At 30.6% G+C, this 25,391-nt stretch overlaps 2 protein-coding genes across 3 annotated transcripts in view; one reads left to right on the top strand and one right to left on the bottom strand.

Moving 5' to 3' along the window:
- Positions 1-25,006, bottom strand: part of LOC127717649 (uncharacterized) — a 144,631-nt gene extending 119,625 nt beyond the window's left edge. Inside the window, exon 1 of the mRNA XM_052223380.1 lies at positions 24,302-25,006. Coding sequence (XP_052079340.1) covers positions 24,302-24,367 — 66 coding nt within the window. The 5' untranslated portion in view covers positions 24,368-25,006. The remainder of the gene's footprint in view (positions 1-24,301) is intronic.
- Positions 208-7,450, top strand: LOC127717650 (uncharacterized). Of its 2 annotated transcripts, none has more exons than XM_052223388.1 (5): positions 208-300; positions 1,907-1,977; positions 2,664-2,989; positions 4,317-4,512; positions 5,466-7,450. In XM_052223388.1, the coding sequence occupies exons 2-5, from the start codon at positions 1,968-1,970 to the stop codon at positions 6,233-6,235; spliced, it is 1,302 nt and encodes a 433-aa protein (XP_052079348.1). In that variant the 5' UTR covers positions 208-300; positions 1,907-1,967; the 3' UTR covers positions 6,236-7,450. The 2 variants fall into 2 exon arrangements, with proteins under 2 accessions (XP_052079348.1, XP_052079349.1); XM_052223389.1 differs by having other exon boundaries at positions 4,141-4,512.
- Positions 25,007-25,391: the final 385 nt, after the last annotated feature.

Below are 25,391 nucleotides of genomic sequence, written 5' to 3'. Positions count from 1 at the left end.
ATTTAAAAGACTTTAAAAGACTCCCCTTCTAAATTATGGAAAAATATCATTCTGCATTGACAATGATATCTTGGTGTAAATTAGATACACCCATTTGGGTCCTCAACATCTTGGTGTAAATATACAATAAACAATAAAGATTTAAAGCCAGATATCATGCAAATATGGCACTTAGTTTAAAAGATTCAATTACTAGAATTACTTATCTTTCACATTCCAGTTATGCTTGAATGAAGTCCATTATATCAAAAAATCCTATTGAGGCTATTTTTGTCTATATCACAAACATCATGGCAGAAGGTAAGTCCGTATATAGATATAAGAAGATGTGGTATAAGTGCCAATGAGACAACTCTCCATCCAAGTCACAATTCGTAAAAGTAAACAATCATAGGTTAAAGTATGGCCTTCAACACGGAGCCTTGGCTCACACCGAACAGCAAGCTATAAAGGGCCCCAAAAATGACTAGTGTAAAACAATTCAAACAGGAAAACCAACAGTCTAATTTATATAAAAGCGAGAAACAAGAAACACTTATGAACCACATCAACAAAGGACAACCACTGAACATCAGGTTCCTGACTTAGGACCATACTTCATATCATTATAGAAATAAGCAAATTTGGTTTGATTGCCCATGAGACAACTAATAATCCATCTTAAGTTTGATTGATTGAATCAGCCCTATTGTGCTATTTAGTGGCAGTCAGTTTTTATTAATGGAGGAAGCCATCAACCTTTCATAGGAAAGCTGACAATCATAGTCCATCTAGATTAGAATTGAACGCACTTGCCACATGCAGGATTCAAACCCACAACCTCAGTGTTGACAGGCTAGGGATACAGTAGTTGGACTACTTATACCACTAAGCCACTGAGGCACATCCACCTTAAGATGTGGTATGATGGCCAATAAGACAACTCTACACCTGAGACCTGCATATAATGTAGAAGTTAACAACTATAGCTTTTAATGTATATACAAGGTGTACAAATTATCATTTTGTACAAAAAAATTGTACAAATTTTAATGCCTCATGTTAATTGATTGTACAAAATGTAATTTGTCCAAAAAATGCTTGTACAAATTACAATTTGTACAAAATTTGACTAAATTTCACTTATAATTTGTGCAAACGAAGAATACATGATAATTTAACATGATAGAAAAGATGGCCTTTTATATTTTTTTACCAGTAATACTCCCTCCCCCCCATCCGTGTGTCATGAAATGTTAGTTCCTTCATAATAGAAGTTCCCAATGGACAAAAACTGGAACAATACAGTATTTGTCCCTAACTGAACAAAGGGTATAAAATATTTGTTCCAAACAGGAACAATTATTATGGCGTAATAGCTAGTGTACAAACCTTTCCAGGGGAAATTTGTCATTTGTACAAGTACTAATGTAGGACAAATTACAATTTGTATAAAGTCAAAATACAAATTATAATTTTTACAATTCATATCTCTGCTGTAAATGCCTTTTTTTCAATTAAAATTATTGCACTTCTAAGAATTCACTGCAAAAAAGTGAGTTTGAAAATTTTCTCACTGATATAGTCTTTCACGAGAGAGTTTAATTGTTTCAATATGTCCAAGCTGAAGTGTACAAGATGAATGAATATGTTTTAAAGTCAGAGACTGAAATAAAAAATAAAAACTATACAAATATTAACTGAATTCTAATTGACAATCATTGTATCAAGTTGTCCATGGGAATATAGGTATTTTATAATATTCTACTGATACAATGAAAACCTAGGAGAGCTTAGTCAAAACTATTGCCTTTCATGTGTTTAAATTTCCCAATTGTTTATATACAATAAACTATAGCCAGAAACTTAGTTTAAAAGATTCCATTACATACATGTACTAGAATGACTCTCATCTTTCACATTCCAGTTATGCTTGCATGAAGTCCTTTATATAAAAAGATACTATTTCTGTTTATATCAAAAACATTATGGCAGAAGGTAAGCCTGTTAATTACTTTTACTTTATCAGAATTATAATTGTATAAATACATGATTGTCATCGATACAAATATCCACCAAAGACCAAAGGACTTGGATGTATATTTACTTCATCACCTACAAATTTTCATTACCAGAAATATCTTTTAATATACACTGATTTTTTATGTCAAATATCTTTGAACTGATAGAGTAATTGTGACTGCTTGACATTTTTAAAACACCTGTCTTTATTCTTATGTACATAATCCAACTCTGCCTTAAGACATATATGAATTTTATCATTTAAAAACAATTATCGAAGCAGTCATAAGGAAGTTATCCAATTAGAATATTCATTCCTTAGCTCAACATTCTGACGTAGATTTTATGCCTAAGAAACGCACAAATGACATCAAATTACGTCACCTAAAACCCAACACTTAAAACGGAAAGACAACCATTGGAATGAAGCGTATAATATATTACATCAACTAAACATCCCAGAGACAACTAGCTACATTATTGTTATTTTCAGCTGACATTTTACAATATCAATTAATTGGTACTTAGATAACAGTAATGATATATACATGTATGTTGGATAAATGAAAATAATACCAAAATTTTTTATTAGAATTAATTCATATGCAGACAATTATGGAGTATATTTGTGAACAATGTCAATATATTATCCTTCTTTTCAGGTGGATTACCTAAAACTGATGATAATGACCCCTACCATTTATATACTATTACAAAAACATCGTCCTTATCAATTACCATCAGATTTTTAAGCCAGGACATTTACTCAAAATTTGAACGCATAATTTTCCAACAATATGACAAATCTCTATTTCAACCAAAAGGCAAAGGAGGCCAAAACGGAATGGTCTATAGCTTTCCATATAAAAGGAACAGTGTAACCATTACTCTATATAAATCAACTTCAAAACTACTTATACAAGGAACAGGATGTCAACAATGGTTTGATGGAGAATTTCTTAAATTCGCGAAACAACTGCGTATAGAGGTAAACTCATATTTCCAAACTTCTAAGATACAAAATAACTGGGACATTAGACATTGGGTCATAAAACTTTACTGAGTACTTTTAAGTACAAAAGGAGGAAACACCAAATCAAATAATTTGATTGGTTGCTTTCTGAGTAAGTAGGTAATATATGTTACAGTACAAATGGGAATTCAGTAGGATCCTTAGATATAGATTGCAAAATTCCATTGATTTACACATGGCTTTTCTTAACACAATTTGTACTTAAATTAAAGTCGCCCCTACCTATCAATTCTGCATTTAAAAATACGGGTCTCATCACTGAGTGTAGAAAAGACTCCTTTAAGGCTACGGAAAATATTTCATTTTGCCTTTGGTATAAAGCAGAGTTCTACCAAGTGTCTAGTAATAAGAAAAATTATTAATTTGTATATTTTGACTAATTTGATTCGTTCAGGAATAGTCACATGTTACACTATATTTTCAAAGGTCAATTGAAAACAGCAGATAGAAAAGTGATATTGCACTGTTATTTTTAGAATATATAAAAATCGATATACTTTGTGACATTTATCTAATGAATTTTATAACATTGTTAAAAGTTTTTAAAGAGTGTATATTTATGATGATTATTTAAAAACATTATCTTCAAATACTAAGTACACAAAAATAAAACATAAAATATAATTGTAATAACAACTAATATGTTGTTATTGTCAAAGAGAAAATATGAAATCTATAAAATTCTAACAAAATTAAATGATCAAAAAAAGAGAATATAATGCACTGACGATTTTGATACAAATATGGTCGGACATTAATAATATAATAATTGTAGCCTGTGTATGAGGTCAATACAGGATATATCACCCAAAGAAGTATATCAACCTCAGACTTTGTCCTCAGACAATATACTTCTTTCAGGTCAATATATTATTGTATCAACCTCATACAAAGGCTATAATATCTGCTGCACAATGACAAAGCAGGATAAGCCAGACTCTTAATTCTGAATACTATGTTATCTCAATAAAATAGCTGAAATATATGTATACTAAACTGTTGTTAAAACCTTGAAATACCTCATATCCACTTATAACAAGTTTGATTCGATTTAATTATGTCATTACAAAGAAAAACTAAATATTTCTTTATTGTGTCTTTTCTAGTAATCATCTCATGCAATCCAGGATCCTCCTTGTACTTATATGGATATCCCAATTTCTATCACTTTCATGCCAGTAGATATCGGAATTCAGATTTGCATTAGAAGGATTCCAGATCCTATTAAATTTTAATTTGTACTGTAACATATACACCAATAAGACACATTAGTTTGATTCAGAATCCACATTCACCAACCAGTACTGCATCATGTCAACACGAGGGACAGAGACAACAGATTCAACAGCAGCCACCCTATTCCCAAGAACAACCAATCAGTAATGTAACATCACAGCCATCAGCATCAATGACTTCCCAGCAACAAGAAAACCCAATAGATCTACAACTGACAACTTACAAAACACCTGCAGTAACAGGTACTAATCTGAAGGCAATTAATATACCTTAAATTGCAAAACTTTTAAAGTCAATGGAACATGACTGATGAGGGAGGCCAAATATTTTCCATGAAAATGAGAGAAGTCTGCAATACAATACAGTAGTCAGTTAACTTCAGTGTTGACATGAACTATCATTGATATGGTCATAATTATAAAATAACTATTCACAAAACTTTCAATTTTTCCTAAATACTACAGAAACAAGAAAAAGTACCTCTTCAAAGACAAATTGGCAGGACAGATAAACAATTCTAAATATCAATTTGTGTTAATTCTTCCTTTAATATCATGAAGACGCATCCATGTAAGTTTTGTAACATTTTATGAAGGTTTGATATAGGTTTTGATGTATAAAAACTTTAGACAATATAAAAATAAGAAGATGTGGTAAAACTAATTGCCAATGAGATAAATCTCTACCAAGCACCAAATGATGTAAAAGTTAAAGATTGTATGTACATGCATGTTACGCGTGACATTTCCAGCCGTGTTGACTTATTTCTAGACATTGTCGTGCTGATCATTTTTGCTGATTATGGTTTGTATCTATTTATTGTAGATTTGAATAATAGGCATTACCCAACAAATTTACAGTTATAGGTTGTGTCAATGATATGTATGATATTTTAGTGGGAAAGGTTTTTAAAAAATGGTGTAAGGCTGTACAAAGACTTGTTGTAATGCTCATCATTTGCTCTTTATTGGGTTCAATTGTCTTATTGCCAATTATACTGAGTCTTATTATCTAATACAAATATTTAATACATTGATTTTTTTCTAATTTGGTACCAAGTACTATTCAAGTTTAAATTAATTAGCATTTCTTAGCTGACCATCAAGAAACTGAGGAATATAATCAACAGGACAAAACATAATAGCTTTAATACTGATTATAATTATTATAAACTCTGCAAATTTATTTACTTCAGGTTCAGAGACACTTGTATCAATAGAAGAATTTAAAAGTATATTTGCAATTCCATATAAGTACAGAAATAAAAAAGAACCCTGGCCACATACAGTAACTCTTCTGTATAAATACAGCTCAAACGCAAACACTAAATATGAGGACATTCCAGAGAACACTTGGAAAAGGATAGACAATGATCCAATGATAAGAGATTACAAGGGAGAACATGCTGAATCTATTATGATAAAACAATTGATGGAAATTCAGAATCACCTGAAAAAACAGAAAGATTACAATAGAGGAAGTTATAAAGGCATACACACTATAGATGTTATTCTAAGCTTTTCACCTTGTAATAAACACCCTCATTGTTGTTCCACTAAATTATGTGATTTCAAGGCCAGTCTGGAGAATGACATACGCTCTGCTGTAGATTCATCCAATGGTACAACTGTTGAAACAGCAGATGATTTGAATAAGAAAATGTCAAATTTAAATATGGAAGGAAAAGAAAAAGAAGTGGCTGAGAAAATGCCAAATTCAAATATAGAAGGAAAAGAAAAAGAAGGGGCAAAAATAGAGATGAACATTCAGTTTTCAAACTTCTATCTGGATAATGTTTCGGAAAATAGAGAGGGTTTGAAAAATCTCCGGCAAAAAGGTATAAAACTTGATGTCCTGACTGGTGATAAATGGATTTACTTTTACAGAGCTATTGGATTTGAGTTACCTGAAGGACGAGAAGAGCGAGAAAAAGATGATGAAGCCAAATTTAAAGAATTAATTTGAATTATGCAGACTAGATGAACAATGATGGATATATATGTCCTTTTTCTCTTGACAAGATACAACTTTATATTTTTCATTAATCTATTATTTAAACATTTACCTGGTAATTTAGGAATGATTCATGCCAAACACAGATACTTTTCTGATTTTTTTGTCCTTTTCAATTGGTTGATGTGGTTGTTCAAATGTAAGACATAATAGTATCCTGCGAAATAATGTCTGCCTGGGCAGTTTTTCACAGAACTAAATATTAAATAATGTCCATTGCCATGAAATTTTGTCTCATAAGTGGACAGAATTTTTCAGCAACAGTTATAAATAAACAAATGAGATGTGGTTTAATTGCCATTAAGACAATCTATCACAAAAAACCAAATGACTTGAATGTATGAAACTACAGGGGACTGTGTATAGACTGCAACACAAAACAAAACACATACATAATACTTTGCAATTAAAGGCCTAGAAATGTTGAAATGTGAAGCAATTTAAACCACTGACTTGAATAATAATAAAACAATAAACGACAGACAGCAACAAACAACAACAACTGAATTACAGGCTCTTAAGTCAGGTTGTTATCTTTTTGAGACATCCCCTGTTTCTGAAAGGATGCCAGCAGCTCTTAAAGCAATGGAAGAAGACTTGAGCAAAAATGAACTGCTTTAATCAGTTAAAGAAAAAAATGAACAAATATTTTAAAACTAACAACTGATTACAAAATTATGTAAAGCCTGACAAGATAATTCTCCATCATACTGAATGATTGGTAGCTTTAGCAGTGACAAACACTACTTGGAAAAAGTTACTAATTAAAAAATTAACTTGAAAAAATTGAATTGAAAGTAATTGTTGTGGTGTAATTTTTCACTCTATCATAATGTTAATTATTAAAAAAGTATAAAAATAATAAATATGTAAGTATTTGCATGCATATTAATCAATTGTAAACAGCCAAAATATATTTATCAAACTGTAATCATATATTATATATGTCTTGCCTGCTTTGCAGTTCTTGAAATAATGATCCTAACTACAGGTATGATGAAATATACAAACTAACTGAAAATGAAAATGAGAGATATCAGAAATTCTAAAATAGACTTCTTCATTCAAATGCGGGAGCAAGACTTCCAGAAGGGCGTAAAATATCCCAGAATCTCACACTGAAATGGAGATAAAGGGTTCTTTATATCAAATAAAATTGGCCTATAATTATATTGTTTTAGAGTCTAGTCTTCACCAGACTTGAATCAACATCCATTAATTAGCCATGCAAGGGAGGTCAAGGTCAGAAGGACATGTCCACTTTACAATATTATTTTTAACCAAACATACTAATTTCAAAGAAATTATACGTAACCTAGGTAAATCTTTTCTATTATACTTATGAGACTTACAATATACATCTTATCTAAACAAATCATTCTCCATATCATTTACATAAACAAATGCATTACTAAATCTATGTATTTATACAACTTTTTTTTCAGTTTTTTATCAAATCGTTTAAATTTAGTTATCAACAATATACCATACCAAAGAACATGCATTGACAGATAAATAAAAAATGGCATATAACAAACTGACAGACTAAAAAAAATTCAATAACCAAAACAGATCAACAATCAACCTGGTTTTTAGGAAATGCCTGTACAAAGTCAGGAATATGACAGTTGTTTTCCATTTGTTTGATGTGTTTGTGCAAATTGGTTTTGTCATTTTATAAAGGACTTTCCGTTTTGAATTTCCCTTGGAGTTTGGTATTTTTGTTATTTTACTTTTTGTTATTATGAAGCGCCCATGCAACCACACATCCCATATTGTCCAATATGACCCTTAGGATGACCATCCAAAGCTTTTACTGTCAAAACAATAAAATAGTGTTTGGTCCTATCGGACAAAGTGGGATACATGGCTGCATGGGTGTTTTATAATTACAAAAAGTCAGTGTTTTACATATTTATTCCCCTCAAACTGCCTTGGATGCTTTAAATTTTGCAAAAAAGTTCTTGTAACAATGATACATTAGCTTATCAATGAGAGTTTAATAAATGTTCAGATTCAAGTGGTTTTGGACCATAAAATGGACACACCACAGCATTTTATACTTTGTCTTTGCTTGTCACTGCCAACAACATGTGAGCACCTAGATGTTCAGAAGGACTGCAAAGTATTCGTAAAATCTAGAGGGGTCACTTTTGCTGTCATAATGACCTCCTTGACCAGTGTCCATAAGAAATCCAATTTATCAAAACTATAGCCAAGTGTCATAGAGCTCTTAATAATTCCATTTAAAGTGATACATTTGTAAACAAAGTTGAGTGTTTGTCTGAGATTTATACATGACAAGTTTAATCCTGAGTATTTAGGTTATAATGGATACAGGCTGAACTCAGGTGTCAAAACAAGCAGGTCCTGTAAAAACTTGTCCAATACTTGGTCATTTATATAGATTTTAGGAGGTCATAAAATCATTAATGTATTCATTCATTTGATATCTGGCAATTTTTTGGTCAGGTTAACAGTTTTGACCTTATAACAATGGCATAGTTAAATGAAAACAGAAGTTGCAGGGGATGTTGTGAAAAGCATACCACCACTTGCTTTCTAGAAAGTCATTAGACTTTGTTTGGAATCAAACATGCTCAGAGGGTCTGTAATAAATGTTTTGTCCAACAGGAAATTCCATGCTAAATAAAATATTGAATTCATAACTGTTTTTCTCGTGTCAGTAAAAGATCATTAACAAATCATTAGCACATGTATAATGCAATTCAATTAATTACTAAATGACAGATAAAAATTTAATGAAATCTTAAATCTGAATCAAACTTATCAAATTTATACAGCGAAGGGTACACACTTATGACTTTTCAGTATTGTTACTAAGACATGTATCAGGTTTTATCACAATGCAATGCATAGGTAAAACATCAATCAAAGGTCAATTTTTACATCGCGATGACCTTGGGGTCATTCAGATGTATTGCTATCGCCTAGATTTCCATTATGTAAATTAGTTTTGGGTTTGTAACCGATCTATAAACATGATAAATATGCGCACATAAACGAATGCAAAATAACATTCCTTATCGTTTGATATAAATACATCTCTTCAATGAATACTGATAAAAATATTTTTGTTTACAACATAAATTAATAATATGAAAATGTTTTGTAGTTCGATATATATATATAAGTAAAAAATCATTGATAATATCAATGCAGACGTACCGAAAAATTGTGTTAAAGCATGCGGAAGAATATCTCAGAGAACTTTTTGCGAGGACCGGTAACTCTGTAATTTTTTTTGCGGGAAAATATGAATGCCTACTCGTATCCAATCTTAGAAAAATCGAATTTTTACAGAAAAGTGTCCACCATGTATACTGATTTGTATCACTGCAATATAATAGTTATTATGGTGAAGTTGAATTTCCTGTCATTTATTCATCATCCACGCACGAACTTGTCTCAGAAAAAAATATATCTCTGTACATTAACCTCAGTTTCAGGTAAAGAGATATGTTGTTTTTTTCTGAGACAAGTGCTTTTGACCATCCTCAAGAACTTGTGGTCATCCGATGTTCAGTACTTCAGTACTTTGATTAGATCTGTAAACAAAAATTCAAAACATTACTTCTTACTATCTCAAATATATAGGTCAATACATTAGTTATAATTAATAATTAAAAGACCAACAAGCAAAAATAACATTTATAATTATTTTTTAACAAGTTTTTATAATTAAACTTGAGAGATTTTGATCTGTATTAAATATTAAACATGATATAGATTGAATTATCTCCCTTTTCAAGGTAATAAATCACCCACCTAAACAGATATTGGACAAGATTAAATGTAATATCTGTTTGTCTTTCAGATGACCAGTCGATAACTTATCAAATATCACCCTGTGTAATATTAGCTTTAACTTCTTTAATTAAATGGATCAAATTTTATTCTAAGATAGAGAATAAAATTAAAAATTTTTAATATTAATGTTGGTAACAAGATAAGACAACATGAAAATTTGTGTGTCTATAAAAGTGTCCAGTCAATAATTCATTTAATATTGACATACACATGTTTAAGATTTTTTATATTTTAGAGAAGCACAGAAGAACCTCTCACTAAAATGTGTGCACGATCCACGCTTATACAAACCTATAAAATTATATTAATTACAAGATTTCAATTCTTATAAAATTACATTTTTATGCTACAACCACGAAATAACCTGTTATATCAAAATGTGTGTATGTTTTCCTATGCATAGTTGTACGTACTTTCATAATTGTTGCATTTGCATTTTATCATTTTTTTTTAATTCTAGAGTTTTATCTAATCTTTATTTAGATATAGCTTAAATAAAATTGATATGTATTTTCTATGCAGCCATATCTTAATTTAATCTGTTACAAAACTTTTTCTTATGCAATATTTAATTCTAAAATTATGCTGACCATATTTTCAAAGTTTCCACCCCTTCATCTAAGTAACTTACCAAAAACATTACAAAAATCCAAAGCTATATGTTCAATATAATGACAGGACGAAATCTAGATTGACGATTTAAACCGTATGCCATTGTTTTCTTTGCACCATTTGAGGAATCATAAAAGCCCTTGACGGGACAAACCCAGGTCATCCACGAAGCAGAGGAATTTAACCAGCGTTGTAATTAAGACATAATAATGGGTTGAAATCAAGTTTTCCCTTTCTTTCTACAAGTATCAAACTAAACATAAAGAGGAAAAGAGATTTTGTCTCTTGGACAGACAGTTTGATTTCAGTAACAGTGGAATGACAACAGGTTAAAAGGAAATCAATGTGTTGTCATCATATCATTGACCTTATAACCCACTCAGCACGGATGTTTCAGACGTTAGGGTGTTAAATATCTTACAAATTCATTGCTGTCTCTTTACACAATCCTTCTATCTATACTGTCAATATTAATGATCAAACATTATCAATGTTCAGTGGGAGGACCATTCATAATCTGGAGCTTTGTACGATCATGTCTGGAAATTCATTTGTGTGAACTACTGTAGTTTTTGTTTAGGGGACAGCTGAAGGCTGGGAGAGCGGGATTTTTCTTGCTGTGTTGAAGACCCATTGGTGGCCTTCAGCTGTTTTCTGCTCTTTGGTAGGGTTGTTGTCTCTTTGACACATTCCCCATTTCCATACTCAATTTTTTTAGTGTAGTCTATGACGAATACATTTATTCAAGCCCGAACACTCATTTCAAGAAAATACTTTCATGCGTATAACAAATCTTATATAAATTTTCAATAGCCCTTACCAATTCATACTAAGTCACAGGCTTTGGAGTTTAAGGATTGGGGTTTGTTGTACAGACTTCTACTGATTGATTGATTAATTGTTGGTGTTTAATGCTATTCTCAGCACTATTGGCTATATTGTGGCAGCCAGTTATTATTGGCGGAGGAAGCCAGAGTGACCGGAGAGAACTACTAACCTTTAGTAGGAAAACTGACAATCTTAGTCAATTAAGTTTGGAGTCAAATGCACCTGCCATAAATATGGGGTTCAAACTCACAACCTCAGTGTTGACAGGCTAGTGATACAGCCGATAAATTACTTTGACCACTCTGCCACAGAGGGCCCGACTGCTATTGAAAGCTGTAATATGTCATTAAATATAACAACCAAACTATGACCCACTCAGAAGGTCTGTAGCTAGGTGTAAACATATCCTGCCATCTTCTCCTCCTCTCACATCCCATTTTATATTTACCTATTTCTTACATGAGATCAAAGGACATTGAACCCTTTGATCTATACCTGTAGCATCAGGTGTGATTTCTTACCTGGATTTTTATGCTTTAAATCAGAAACATTATCTAACATAGATTTATTGACTGTCTGAGCAATTTATCTTTTATCTCAATGATCCGTTTGATTTTCAATAAATGAATATTGAAATGAAATTTGTATGACAGAATTTTATCGAAATCAAATATTAGCATATTTATCGAAAGAGTAGAGGGCTGGAGTGAAAAGATTACATTGTAACGACAAGATAACATGGGATTTATTTTACATGTAATCTTGGTAGATTTAAGCATAGGTAAATAAAATTTAGTAATACTGTAAAATGATGGTATATTTATTTTACTTTTAATATAAGTATCCTACTAGTTCGTACAAGTACAAAAAAATACATATTCAGATAAGGATTCAATAATAGAGTACCTCAGTATACACTCTGACATCACCGATACAAATTGCTATTCTTGTTTAAAACATGTTAAATCAAAGTACTGAAGTACTGAACATCGGATGACCACAAGTCCTTGTGGATGGTCAAAAGCACTTGTCTCAGGAAAAAAATCACATATCTCTTTACCTGAAACTGAAATTAATGTACAGAGAATTATTTTTTTTCTGAGACAAGTTTGTGTGTGGATGACGAATAAATGACAGGAAATTACACTTCACCGTAATAACTTTTATGTTGTAGTGATACAAATCAGTATACACTGATTTGTATACACTGATTTGTTGGTATATATTATATTAGAATAACAGTTACATATATATATGATTTCCATCCATTTGTATATCATTCTATTCTACTATTCTACTTATGATAGTGCAATGCAAGTGCATGGCGGACACTTTTCTGTAAAAATTCGATTTTTCTAAAAGTTTGGATACGAGTAACCATTCATATTTTCATATTTTCCCGCAAATTATATTTATTCGAACCGGAAGTCCGCTTATTGAGAATATTGTGTCACGTTCCCAGACTATCGGTACGTGTGCATTGATATAATCAATGATTTTTTACTTATATATATATATATATATATATATATATACTACAAAACATTTTCATATTATTAATTAACAAAAAATATTTGTATCAGTATTCATTGAAGAGATGCTTTTATATCAAACGATAAGGAATGTTATTTTGCACTAGTTTATGTTCGCGTATTTATCATGTTTATAGATCGGTTAAAATCCCAAAACTAATTTGCATAATTTATGCATTAATGGAAATTTAGGCGATAGCAATACATCGAAATGACCTCAAGGTCATCGCGATGTAAAAAACCTTACGTTCTTAGTTCTTCACTACTGAATCCAAACATAGTTTTCAAATATACATGGTTTTGAATGAGATAATTCCAACCCTAATACTATAATAAGGAGTGTCAATTCAAAAATTTAACCAAATATTTTTATTACTGTCACATGCAAAAAGAGGAGCATCACAAATATTCAATCTCAAATTCTATTTTTCGCTTCCAAAAAAACTCTACAAGAAATGTTGCATTGCTGTACATGTGGTGACGTTAATGAAATTTACACACAAAAAAAATTTTTTCTAATAGCAGTTTGTTAAATGAACTTTTTATCATATCAAACAACATAAACTCGTTACGATTCAATCAATATTTGAACCTTTGTCTTTTAACCAGTAGACAGGGTTAATACTCTCCCGAACTGACCAACTTTTTCCTATAACACATTATGTATACATAAATAAATATTTACTTAATTGTACTTTAGAACCCTCATTTCTAAGCTGTTACACATAAATGTCCTTTTTCATACATTTTTAGAATTCTTTATGATAGTAACACATGTTTAATTGTTATATAAATAACATTTTATTCCCTTTTTGTACAATAGATATATATATAATTCTCAAATTTCAACTCAAGAATACCAGTTTAGTTGGGGTTTTTTTATCACTGGTTCCTGGACACAATTATAAATGAATAAATGAAAATAAGGCCAATTCTATAACATATTTAACTTTTATTAAGAAAAAATGTAATCCTAGCAACAAAAAAAGTATTTTATAAATATCTACTAAAGGAAATTAAATGTGAATTAAGGAAATGTGAGATAAACATTAAAGATACAGCAACCCAAAGACACAAAAAAATCAAAAGAAATCTAATGGTCAGTATACTGTGGATTCATTTAGTTCCATGGATTGGGGACAAATTATATTGTCAAGGACAAGGAGTTTCAGTGTTTTTTCCAAAGTCTGCATACAAGCATATATGGAAAATTTGTATTTTGTTGAACAGTAAAATTTGTGGTTTATGTATACCCACAAAATCCACGAAAACTGGTGTTCAACAAATACAAAATGTTATAAGGAAACCCCAGTAGGTCTTAAAGAAATGGCAGGTGATATACAATGAGTCAATGAGAAGGTCATTAAGTGAACTCTATAGATATTGATTTTGGCAAACTTGTGTTGTTAGGTTCCTGTCAAATTTACATTTGATTAGCACATGTCTTTGTTCCTAGTACAGGATATCTAATAAACTGCCAATATATGTGAAGATGTGGAACACAAAGTGAAGTGAGTAAACAATGTTCTGAGCTGATGAGTACATCTGTAAGTTGCTCCAGATCTGGCCATACACCCTATGAACTTTTGTCTACTCATGTATTTAACAGATTGTCCACCTGGGGAACTTTAAAAGTAGATATATAGATAATCTAACGTAAGCTACTTATGAAGAATTACAACACAAAGTTTAATATGACTTACAGTACTTAGCCTATTAATTTATAATTTTTCACTCTGTATATCCAATGGTGTATTTGTCACCTTTCTTCTTAATGTTTGTTTTGAATTGCATAATCATTTTTGGTCAAGAGGTCATTTTGCTTAATAAAACTAATTGGGACTGTATAGATGTCCTTCTATGGAATATCTGTCAACAGACTTATTTAGAGATTTACATGCTTCACCAAGCTTTTTAATTTTTTTGTTGCTCATAAAGACATGGTACTGGGTTGTCAGTTGTTATCAGCTATCTCTCATTTATACCAACAAAATGTTGAGATAAATCAATAAGATGGCTTAAAGGAAAATTTTTTTTTCTTGTAAACATTGGTAAAAAAACAGGGCTGAAACTATAAATGTCTGACATTGTCTGAACTGCCATACTTTCAAAACTGTTATTACTGATTTCTAAGTAAAATATGGGTGCATCAAAATATATTTATAATGTTTATAAACCCGATGCAGCTGCAGTCAGTTAGAAGAGAAAACATTAACGTTCAATATATGGATTGAATCATTATTTGGTGTTAAATGTCATTTTCAGCACTATTTGCTGTTTCGTGGTGGTCAGTTTAACTTTTTATTGGTGGAGGAAGTCGGAGTGCCTGGAGAGAGGGAGAACCACCAACTTTAGGCAAGAAAACTGACAATCCTAAGTCAATCAGTTTTAAATGCAATCGATGAAATAGTCAAACATCTGCATTTTATAATAAGAAGAAGATGAGGTATGATTGCCAATGAGACAACTAAAATTTCGTACTCCAAAAGACAAAGATGCGAACAATTACAGGTCACAATAAACCCTTCAACAATGAGCAAAAATACATATACAGTGTAATAATAATGATACTTTATTGCAAAAGCAAGTACAGCTTATAGGACAATACACCTCATCGCTATTTGTCCGCCATTACTGGACACCACAAAGGTTCCCGTAAAATTTTGACGTCACAATAGAAAATATCTGACGCCACAATGGAAAAGTGATTGTTGTATGACGTCAATAGTTCAAGAGCTCAGATTCTCAGGTCAAGCGGCGCTGATTCCAAATAGTGATAATGTCTATGTAGGATTTATACAATGTTTGACAATTTAATAATAAAGGGACCATACAAATACATATTATGAAATTAGTAAGCTATATATATTATGCATTTCTCATTTTAAATCCATCTTTTTAACAGTCAGGTCCTTTGTAGCTATGCATGAACCAATGACCTATATATGTATAACTGGACTATTGATAAAAGTAATCTGACCAGATTTTAAATCGGGTCTTAATCTACAATCTGGACACTTGATAACAGTATTCAGGACATTTTTCACTTGTTTATTGTGCTGTGTTGTTTTTTGTGTACCACATAACCTTAAAAAAAATAAAAGTAATCTAATTTTCAAACTGACCATGGCATCATTGCTATTTACTCTATATGTATAAACAAATAAAATGGTCCAAGGTGACAACTAGCAATACTAAAATGTAAAACACCAAAACTTGATAAACACAAAACAATGAAAAAGGTAAATGACAAAAAAACCATGGCATAATATTTCCAACCAACAAGGTTTTTGCAATTGCAAATAGTTGTTAGAAAAGAGAAACATGTACATATCACATCAGAATAGAGCATCAACTGGCAAAAATGCTCGCTGCATTGAAGACTAATTGGTGGCCATGGGCTGTTTTCTACCCTTTGGTCTGGTTGTTGTCTCTTTGACACATTCCCTGTTTCCATTCTCAATTCTATTTTTGTGTTAAATTATTGCTTATGTCAAAATTCAACTTAGGAAAATCTGTCATTATAATACTTTCCAAACTAGTCCTTAAACTTTGCAAAAACCTTAACCTTTAACCTTGGGTAAGCTGTCATGCTCAGATCTTTCATTTACTTTCCAAACCTGTCCTAAAACTATGTCTGTATTTAGGATTAAAGATTATAATAGTACAAACTGCCAAACAAAAGAGAATCACTGGTCGTATCAATAACCCCTATTGATGTTAGGATTACATAAACGTTCCGATGGCTTGATTAACCGGAAACAACATTGTAATCATTTAATCATCCACTTATTATTATCTTCTATTTTGTCAAAATTTGTCGAGTGTAATTCCTTCATTGACGAGATGAAAATACAACAACTTTATCATTTTCAAAGAAAACATTTTAAACAGCACACTTCCCACTGCTGATAAACAGCATTTACAAATTTCAAGATGGTTTTCCTTTGATATTAGGGTTTTATTTAATATCGTACTAGTCTCCACTTCAACATAATATTAGTTTAAGGGAACCACAATTGAAAAAAAATATGCTTGACACATAATGTCATGACCTTTTAGTTAAAGTGAAACACAATTGCATTAATTTTTATCTTAAGTTATGCTAGTTAAAATTTCAAATTTATAGAATTTGAAGTGTGCGACATACAGTGTCCCAACTGAATTTACCCAAATCAAAGCTCCCTAAACCTATTTCCAAGCTTCTACAGAATATCAAATGAAGATCACAGCATGTGGCATGCAGTTTTATCTACTTCTCAAGATTTCTAGATAAATAATTACTAAATCTAATTTTAACAAATTTCATCTATTTAAAATTTCTTTTACTGTCTACGATTTATCTTATAGCCATTTCAAAGAACATTTCATTTCATCAGATAAAGACAAAATTACTTTAAGGTTTACTGATCCATTAAACGATGGTTTTTGTGTATTGCTTTTCTATTAGTACCTATTTAATTCAAGATTTAAATTTCAATTAAATTGCTTTAAAGTAAAATGAAAAGAGACGCTCCATTAATTTAATGTTTTCAACATCTCTCAAACTTTCACATGATGTTGAAAATATGATTTATATTTTGACAATATAAAATATATTCCAGTTTAAAACTTTCCTTTCACTGAGATGATATGAATGAAGATGCTAAACTTAAAGCCCAAACATAGTTTTTTCACAAAAATACTTTTTAACCTTCATGGGTGCGACACTTTTTAAAAAGTGGCTGAATTCCTGGCAGTGGTCATGCTCTCCAATAAAGACTTGCGTCTGAATGGACATGAAATATTAAACCTTGCTGTATTAATATTCTACATCCATGATAAAAATCTCGGCTGTCTATGAAAATTACAACTGAAACTGGCTAGAAAAAGCCAAAGGTTACAAATATTGAGGAAAAGTTGAAACGGTGAGATTTGTGATATTCAGATGAAGAACAGCAATTAAGGCACTACAAAAATAAGATGTGGTATAACTGTCAATGACACAACTCTCCACCAGAGACCAAATGACGTAGAAGTAAGATGTTCCTTTGCATGTTTTTTTTCCATATACATGTAGTGCCATTGTCTCAAAAAATGACACAATTTCTTTATTTCTTTACTTTTCCGTTCGTTGTTTAATTTTTTTCCTGACTAATTGAATAGAGTGTTATATAATCTATACATGTTGTTATATAATCTATACATGTCCATTACATTGTATTTTTCAATTAAAGCGAACAGAATTACATCATAATACGAATACTTCCACTCGGACTAGACGTTAAAAAATTCATCATTTGTAGTTATATCATGAAATGCTTACTTGCACAAAAAAATAACAAGAACATTAATGTTCAGATAAATGACACTTTATGCATTTTTGCACATTTAAAATTGAATTAAATATTCGTATATCAATAAGCAGCATACATTATTATTTACTTTTATTATGTAATTTGTGTCAAATTAAAAAAAAGTTTGAAAATTTATGGCAAATCATAAATGTGAGAAGGATATAAAACTATAATGTTCAGATAAATCATAAATTAAATAAAAGATGAAATTCCTTAAAATTTATTAAAAAAATTCTGTCAAGTTTCTTTTACCTTTCACATTATTTGTTTCCAGCAATTTCTGCAGAGATCATATCTTTTTTAAAATACTGTATATTCAGAAATTTTTGCAAACATTGATGATTGCAGTTGTTGAACAATGAACAACCATAGTACATGGATGCCCCACTCGCACTATCATTTTCTATGTTCAGTGGACTGTGAAAATGGGGTAAAAACTCTAATTTAGGATTAAAATTAGAAATATCATATCATAGGGAACATGTGTACTAAGTTCCAAGTTGATTGGATTTCAACTTCATCAAAAACTACCTTGACCAAAAACTTTAACCTGAAGCGGGACAGACGAATGAATGGACGAACGAACGGATGCACAGACAGAAAAACATAATGCCCCTAGGTGGGGCATAAAAACGTGAGATAAATGATTACAATTTTAGGAAATGCTATACATGATATATACAAATAATGCTATGGAAATAAAAAATTATGAGTTTTTATCACTGCGAAACCTATCCCATAGCAATTTTTGCAATAATAAAAACATCACAAACATTTCTGAATTTACAAATCTTGATTTTCTGCAATGGTCAATAACTATAGCTATGACTCTGACCCCTTTATCATTTATGTTCAAGCTATGAATCTGTTTTCAAAGGTGTGGTTTTTCTTTTCATGAAAGCTACCTTAGAAAAAATAAAGGTCAACAATATCAAACATCAACATGAATGGCCAATTCATTACAATACAGTAATTTGTATTTCTACAATAACTTTTGTTAATATTAAACAACCTCATGAACTCAATGCCCAGCAGAATTTTAAGGATCAGATTTTCAATATTAAAAAAAACATCAATTATTTGAATTTCCATTGATTTTCAACAACAATTTTTTTTTTCTTTCTTAACAATTCTTAAACAACTACTTCAATAACTACGATTTTCTACATTAGCTTTTGTTAAAATTAAACATTTTCATGACTGACTAACAGAATAGACCATACTTCCAATAGTACTATTTGTTTATTAACAATCATCTGACATAAAGCTGATAAAAGCTCTCATCTGTAATCTTATTTGTAACTTTCAACTGCGATACTACACTGAAATAACATTAAATAATTACACTCGTACAAAAGTACAAAGTATTTTCCACGATAACTTCTGTCAACATTGGAGGTATTCATTGACAGACAATGAAAAATCAGCTTAATCTGACTTATGACCCAAAATAAATAAAAGGAGAAAGTCCATCATGACAAACGATGATTTACTTTAAGCGGTACTTTGGATTCAAACAATCATATTTATATCTTTTATAAAGTGTCGGGTCATTCATAGTTGTAGAGTCAACTAATAATGTTTAAGTGTTTTAGCAAATACACTCAAAATAAAAACAAATATTACGTTCAATTAGAATCCATTTCTTTAATAATGACAGATAAATTTGTAGGCGCCAACATTTCGTACAGAGACTAATTTTTGTCAATTGATAGTCTATTAAAAAAACTGGCCAAGAGTTCAAGTACTGCTGCATATAGTTAAGCCTATACATATTCTGACTCAGCAAAAACTATTCAGTCGACATATTCTTGTTGAGGCATAGTATACTTGATTGGGCGATAATTTGAATTTTGGTGAAATTTTTGAACATTTCTAGGTATTTTTTTTAACATCAATAGAACTGTATCACAAATTGTTGACAGAATCTCTGAAAGTATAATTTTCTGCAAATATCATTTTTCGATATTCAGATTTAGTTTAATGACTTCTAAATGAAAAAAAAAATCTGAAATCCTGCGAAAAAATAAAATTCAAAACTGAAAGTGTTTAATTATATAATATTATTGGTTTTCCTTAACTAACATGTTTCATGTTTATATATTTCTTCTTTACAAACAAATGCTTGGGACATGTCTAACCCCCACCCCCCTTTTTTCTGTTTTACAGATAATTTCAAATAAAACTTAATAATATAAGAAATACCTTTAAAATAGGTTTGACAAATTTCTTCAAAGAATTTATTGAATTGTGTAATTATTTCCTTCAGTAAATACACTGTGAAAGTTAGAAACTATCAGCAAATAGAACAGTTTGTTTAAAATCAACACAAGAACCACAAACGTTACTTTCATTAATGATCAAAATATTTCACACAAATACCAAACTTGGAATTCCTGACAAAATGAAAATTTATTTCAAGAGATCAAACGAGAGCACTATTTAAAATATAAACAAAGATAAAGAGAACAAGTAGATCAATATTTTACTGTCAGCCATTTTATTATATTTTATGAAAGACTATTTTTGAAAGACAAGAATCTGAGGCCTTTATGTATTTAACAGTTAAATTGTCTTTCTAACTTTGCATAATTATTTTTTTATAATACTTATGTAGCATTGACAAGATATGGGTCCATGTGTGACAATACTTCTGTAGCATTGACAAGAGATGGGTCCATGTGTGACATTACTAATGTAGCATTGACAAGAGATGGGTCCATGTGTGACAATACTTATGTAGCATTGAAGAGATTGGTCCATGTGTGACAATACATATGTAGCATTGACAAGAGATGGGTCCATGTGTGACAATACATATGTAGTATTGACAAGAGATGGGTCCATGTGTGACAATACATATGTAGCATTGACAAGAGATGGGTCCATGTGTGACAGTACTTATGTAGTATTGACAAGAGATGGGTCCATGTGTGACAGTACTTATGTAGTATTGACAAGAGATAGGTCCATGTGTGACAATACTTATGAAGCATTGACAAGAGATGGGTCCGTGTGTGACAGATCTGGCTCATTCATTGAGAATTTCGCCTTTTAAAAGTAAAACCTCTGTTAATGCATTGAGAAAATGCACACTTCATATCAAAATGAAAATTTTTAGTAAAAAGTTCTAAATGCTGAAAATGGCCCATTTGTTAAATCTCTTCTAATTCATTAAAATGTTAAGAAAAATTAAGAAATTAAAAAAATTATGTTTCCTTTTTTTCTTATATTCTCACAACATTGGCTTTTAACATTGGTGAAAAGTCTGTGCCAGTTTCTGGCAAAAGGCAAAACCAGAAATCCTTTCATATTGATATTAAGATTTTAATAGAGCTATGTGACAGCTATTTGAGAGCAAAGTCCTTTTTATCGTGGTGGATTTAAAACCCAATAAATCAGCATGACACTTTATTGAGGTCGTAGGTTCAAACCAGCGACACCACAATACATCAGATTTAACTCTGTCACGGAAACCACAAAAATCTTATCATCTTTTAATGTACAAAATGACCATTTAAACTTAAATATGATCAGTATTATTCTTTCATCGGTTCATCACTTTTGAAAAGCCCAAATTTTTATTACGGACATAATCTGATAGGTTTGCGCTATTTTTTAAGTCAATTTAAAAGTGCCGAGTTTACACAAAGAATATGGAGATTCTGATGACCAGGTAATGATTGTCCCAAGTCAATGTCTGTCAACCATTAAATTATCAATTTTCTAGCATTAAAATATCATCAATATTAGCTTTACCGCTAAACTGACTGTTTTAAAGTTGAAATATTGTTTAAGATCAAATGAAAATTAAATTTAACTGGCAAAAACTAAAAAAAAGACGCAAAAGTTCGTTTACAATAACATTTTGTCTATTGTCACGAAAACCTTGGATAAAATCTGATATTAAGTGAACTTATCGACCTTTTCAATTACCTGTTATATTTAATTTCTTTTTAAAAAAATAATGTCTGCAGTAGGTATGGTACTAGTCATTGCTAGTCGACATAAAGTACACTCCACTCACTTCAATTTTCAAATTAAAAAGTCCTTCAACTTTTTAAAATTAATTCACTTCAAAACAATTCTAAACCTTGAAGGAATCTATACAAGTTACCTGACAAGACAATACAATATATAGTAAATGATAAGTGATATATATATATATATATATGCAGAAGTCCTGCCACATAAAATTCTATTTTTCAATGTTTCTAGGTCCCACCCCTCCAAAGCTATATCATTACTTAAAGTCCACACACACAATCTAGGCCCTATACCTTAGACCTATACAAATTTGATAAAGTTAACTAAAGAATTATTAAGAATAAAGTATCTTAGACTTAAAGTTGTAGACATATTTATGTAAATTTAACATGTTTAATGCTTATGGTAACTTGTCCTCTATCTTGTATCTCTGTATTACCTGTTACAATGCAGACACTAACAACCATAAATCAAAGGGTCTCTAAGCTAGCCATGTATATATTATAGAGACTACAAGCTGGCCCAATTATATATTAATGAGACCATATTCTGGCCAACTTATATTGTATAGGGACTATAAGCACGTTGGTTTTATATTAAAGACGATAAATTAAAGGATCTATAAGCTAGACCATTTATAATTATAGAGACTATGAGCTAGCCCATTTATTATTATAGAGACTACGAGCTGGACCAATCATATATTAATGAGACCATAACCTGGCCAACTTATATTGTATAGGGACTATAAGCACGTTGGTTTTATATTAAAGACGATAAATTAAAGGGTCTCTAAGCTAGCCATGTATATATTATAAGAGACTACAAGCTGGCCCAATTATATATTAATGAGACCATAACCTGGCCCACTTATATAGTCTAGGGACTATAAGCAGGATGGATTTATATTAACAACGTAACTCTCTAATAAAACATTTTATCAAATTAAATGACAGCTTTCTGAATTTGTGAATAATCAAACCATGTTATTCATTTAACTTTTATAACAGTTTATCACAAGTTTTTTGTATTGACTTACATAACAACATAAAATATGGACCGAAGTAAATCAATAACTTAACTTATGAATGGGAATCAATAAGTCACCTAGATTTCAATGTCGTGCAGAAATTTTAAATAAAATTTTTACAAATCGCAAAATCAGCAAAAAGTAATTTTTTTTTTGTTTCACACAAAATATCTTGCGACAAAAAACAACTTTAAAGTCATAAACATTTCAGTTTAATAAACGATCAATTTTAATCATAGGATTTTTGTGAAAAGGGCAGTTGACAAAAACTGTGTCACTGAGTTTTTCACTAATGTCATTGAAACATTGCTCAAATCATTCATATTACATTTGATTGAAACAGATGTGAAAATTAGTCCCTTCCTTACTGGTTACATGTTATTTTATTTTTTCTCAAATAACCTTCAATAAAGGTTTGATTACACCCTTTTCTTTCATACTTTAATTCTATTTTATCTACGCTTCAATTACGATATCAGCAAAACCACCATGAAACAAAAAAAAAAACCTGTAGCTTTGTAATTTTAGCATGTTAATTTACATTTCATGCGAGATAAATTAAAAGTTGAAAAATAAATAAGTAAAATTTTGCAACCTCATGCTGCCACCTATATTTGCTGATTAAATCATCCCTGTATCATTTAACTTTAATAGTATTACAAAATTTTCTGATAAAAAATTGTAAATTAATAATCATAACTTCAAATTACAAATGTGCTCTGTTTTAAAAGAATTGAGAGAAATTTAAAACACCAAAAAATAATTTTTTTAATTTTTGATAAGAAATACCTAATCTTTTGAAGTTAGAGATCAGTACTATGAGAGAGCCTATATACTATATAAATCAGCTGAATGGACTTACCTTGATATCACTTGCAGCAGCCGGCATGAAAACTTTCTCCTGGCGACGATTTTCCACTTTTTTCATTTTGAATTATACAATTCCCTATCCATAATTCCACAAAGTTTTAATTCCACAACTGAAAGACAATAAATCCAGTGACATTACGTATTTTTCTATTTACAAACATGTTCACCTGTTCAACACTATTCTATTAGTTACCTATATAATAATGTTATACTAACAGTTCTGACAGCCTGGGGTGATTTAATATACGATCAGGCTACTCATTCATTCCCCCATTGAATCAATGAACGTTCAAATCCATTCAATAAAAACGGTTAAATCTTCTTTTCTTTCATTCAACTTTTCTCGAAATTTAAATGAACGAAATTTAAATTTCACCTAGATATAACAGAGTCCAAACTTTATCAGATTTATTACGTAAATATGGTATCTAAATCTTCCAATGGCTAAATTATTTGATAGCCTTCATACCCCCAGTCTGACAACTTCATACTGATTTGTAAGTTTTTAAAGTTTTATTTAAATGTTTCAACCCTCTGCTGATATGGTATTAAAATCCCACTTCGTCAACTTGGTGCAGATTTGTAACTTTAAAAGTCTTGAGACTCATTCTTTAAATCTATATAACTTTTAAATCTGGGGTATTATAATTGCAGCCAGCCCTAAAGCTGCACATGGAATTAGGTCCGCTTTTTAAATCTTCTGTGTGAAATGCACATATTGTCTGAATGCAATGAACGAATTAGGGAGGAATAAAGATTTAATCCTATCAACAGAAAGTCAAAATTTAATCTTTCAATCATTACTGAAAAGGTCTTAAAAAATGGGGCCCTAGCAAAGGGTTGAGTGGGTATCCTAAATGGGGCACTAGCTCAGGACAATGGGGGTATCCAAAATGTCTTTTAAGCTTTTATGCTCTTCAATAAGTTTGAAAATGCAAACCACCACCTTACCCAACAAAAAGAAAGTATGCTCTGGTTGCAATTTAGAAAATAAGTCATTACTTTAAAGGAATAAAATAAACACTAATGAAATCTGGAAACTTTTTTGATAGTAATGTCAATTCTAAAATTATTAAGTGGGT

This window comes from Mytilus californianus, unplaced genomic scaffold, assembly GCF_021869535.1.
Source record: "Mytilus californianus isolate M0D057914Y unplaced genomic scaffold, xbMytCali1.0.p SCAF_10, whole genome shotgun sequence".
NCBI lineage: Eukaryota > Metazoa > Mollusca > Bivalvia > Mytilida > Mytilidae > Mytilus > Mytilus californianus.
Note: the sequence above shows the minus strand (reverse complement) of the source record. Positions and strands in the feature narration are given on the sequence as shown.

What these genes read in the sequence shown, in the direction of transcription:
- LOC127717650 (XM_052223388.1), top strand. An exon ending in CGAAACAACTGCGTATAGAG is followed by an intron (nt 2,990 to 4,316) that starts GTAAACTCATAT and finishes AGTTTGATTCAG; the next exon opens with AATCCACATTCACCAACCAG. An exon ending in CAAAACACCTGCAGTAACAG is followed by an intron (nt 4,513 to 5,465) that starts GTACTAATCTGA and finishes TATTTACTTCAG; the next exon opens with GTTCAGAGACACTTGTATCA.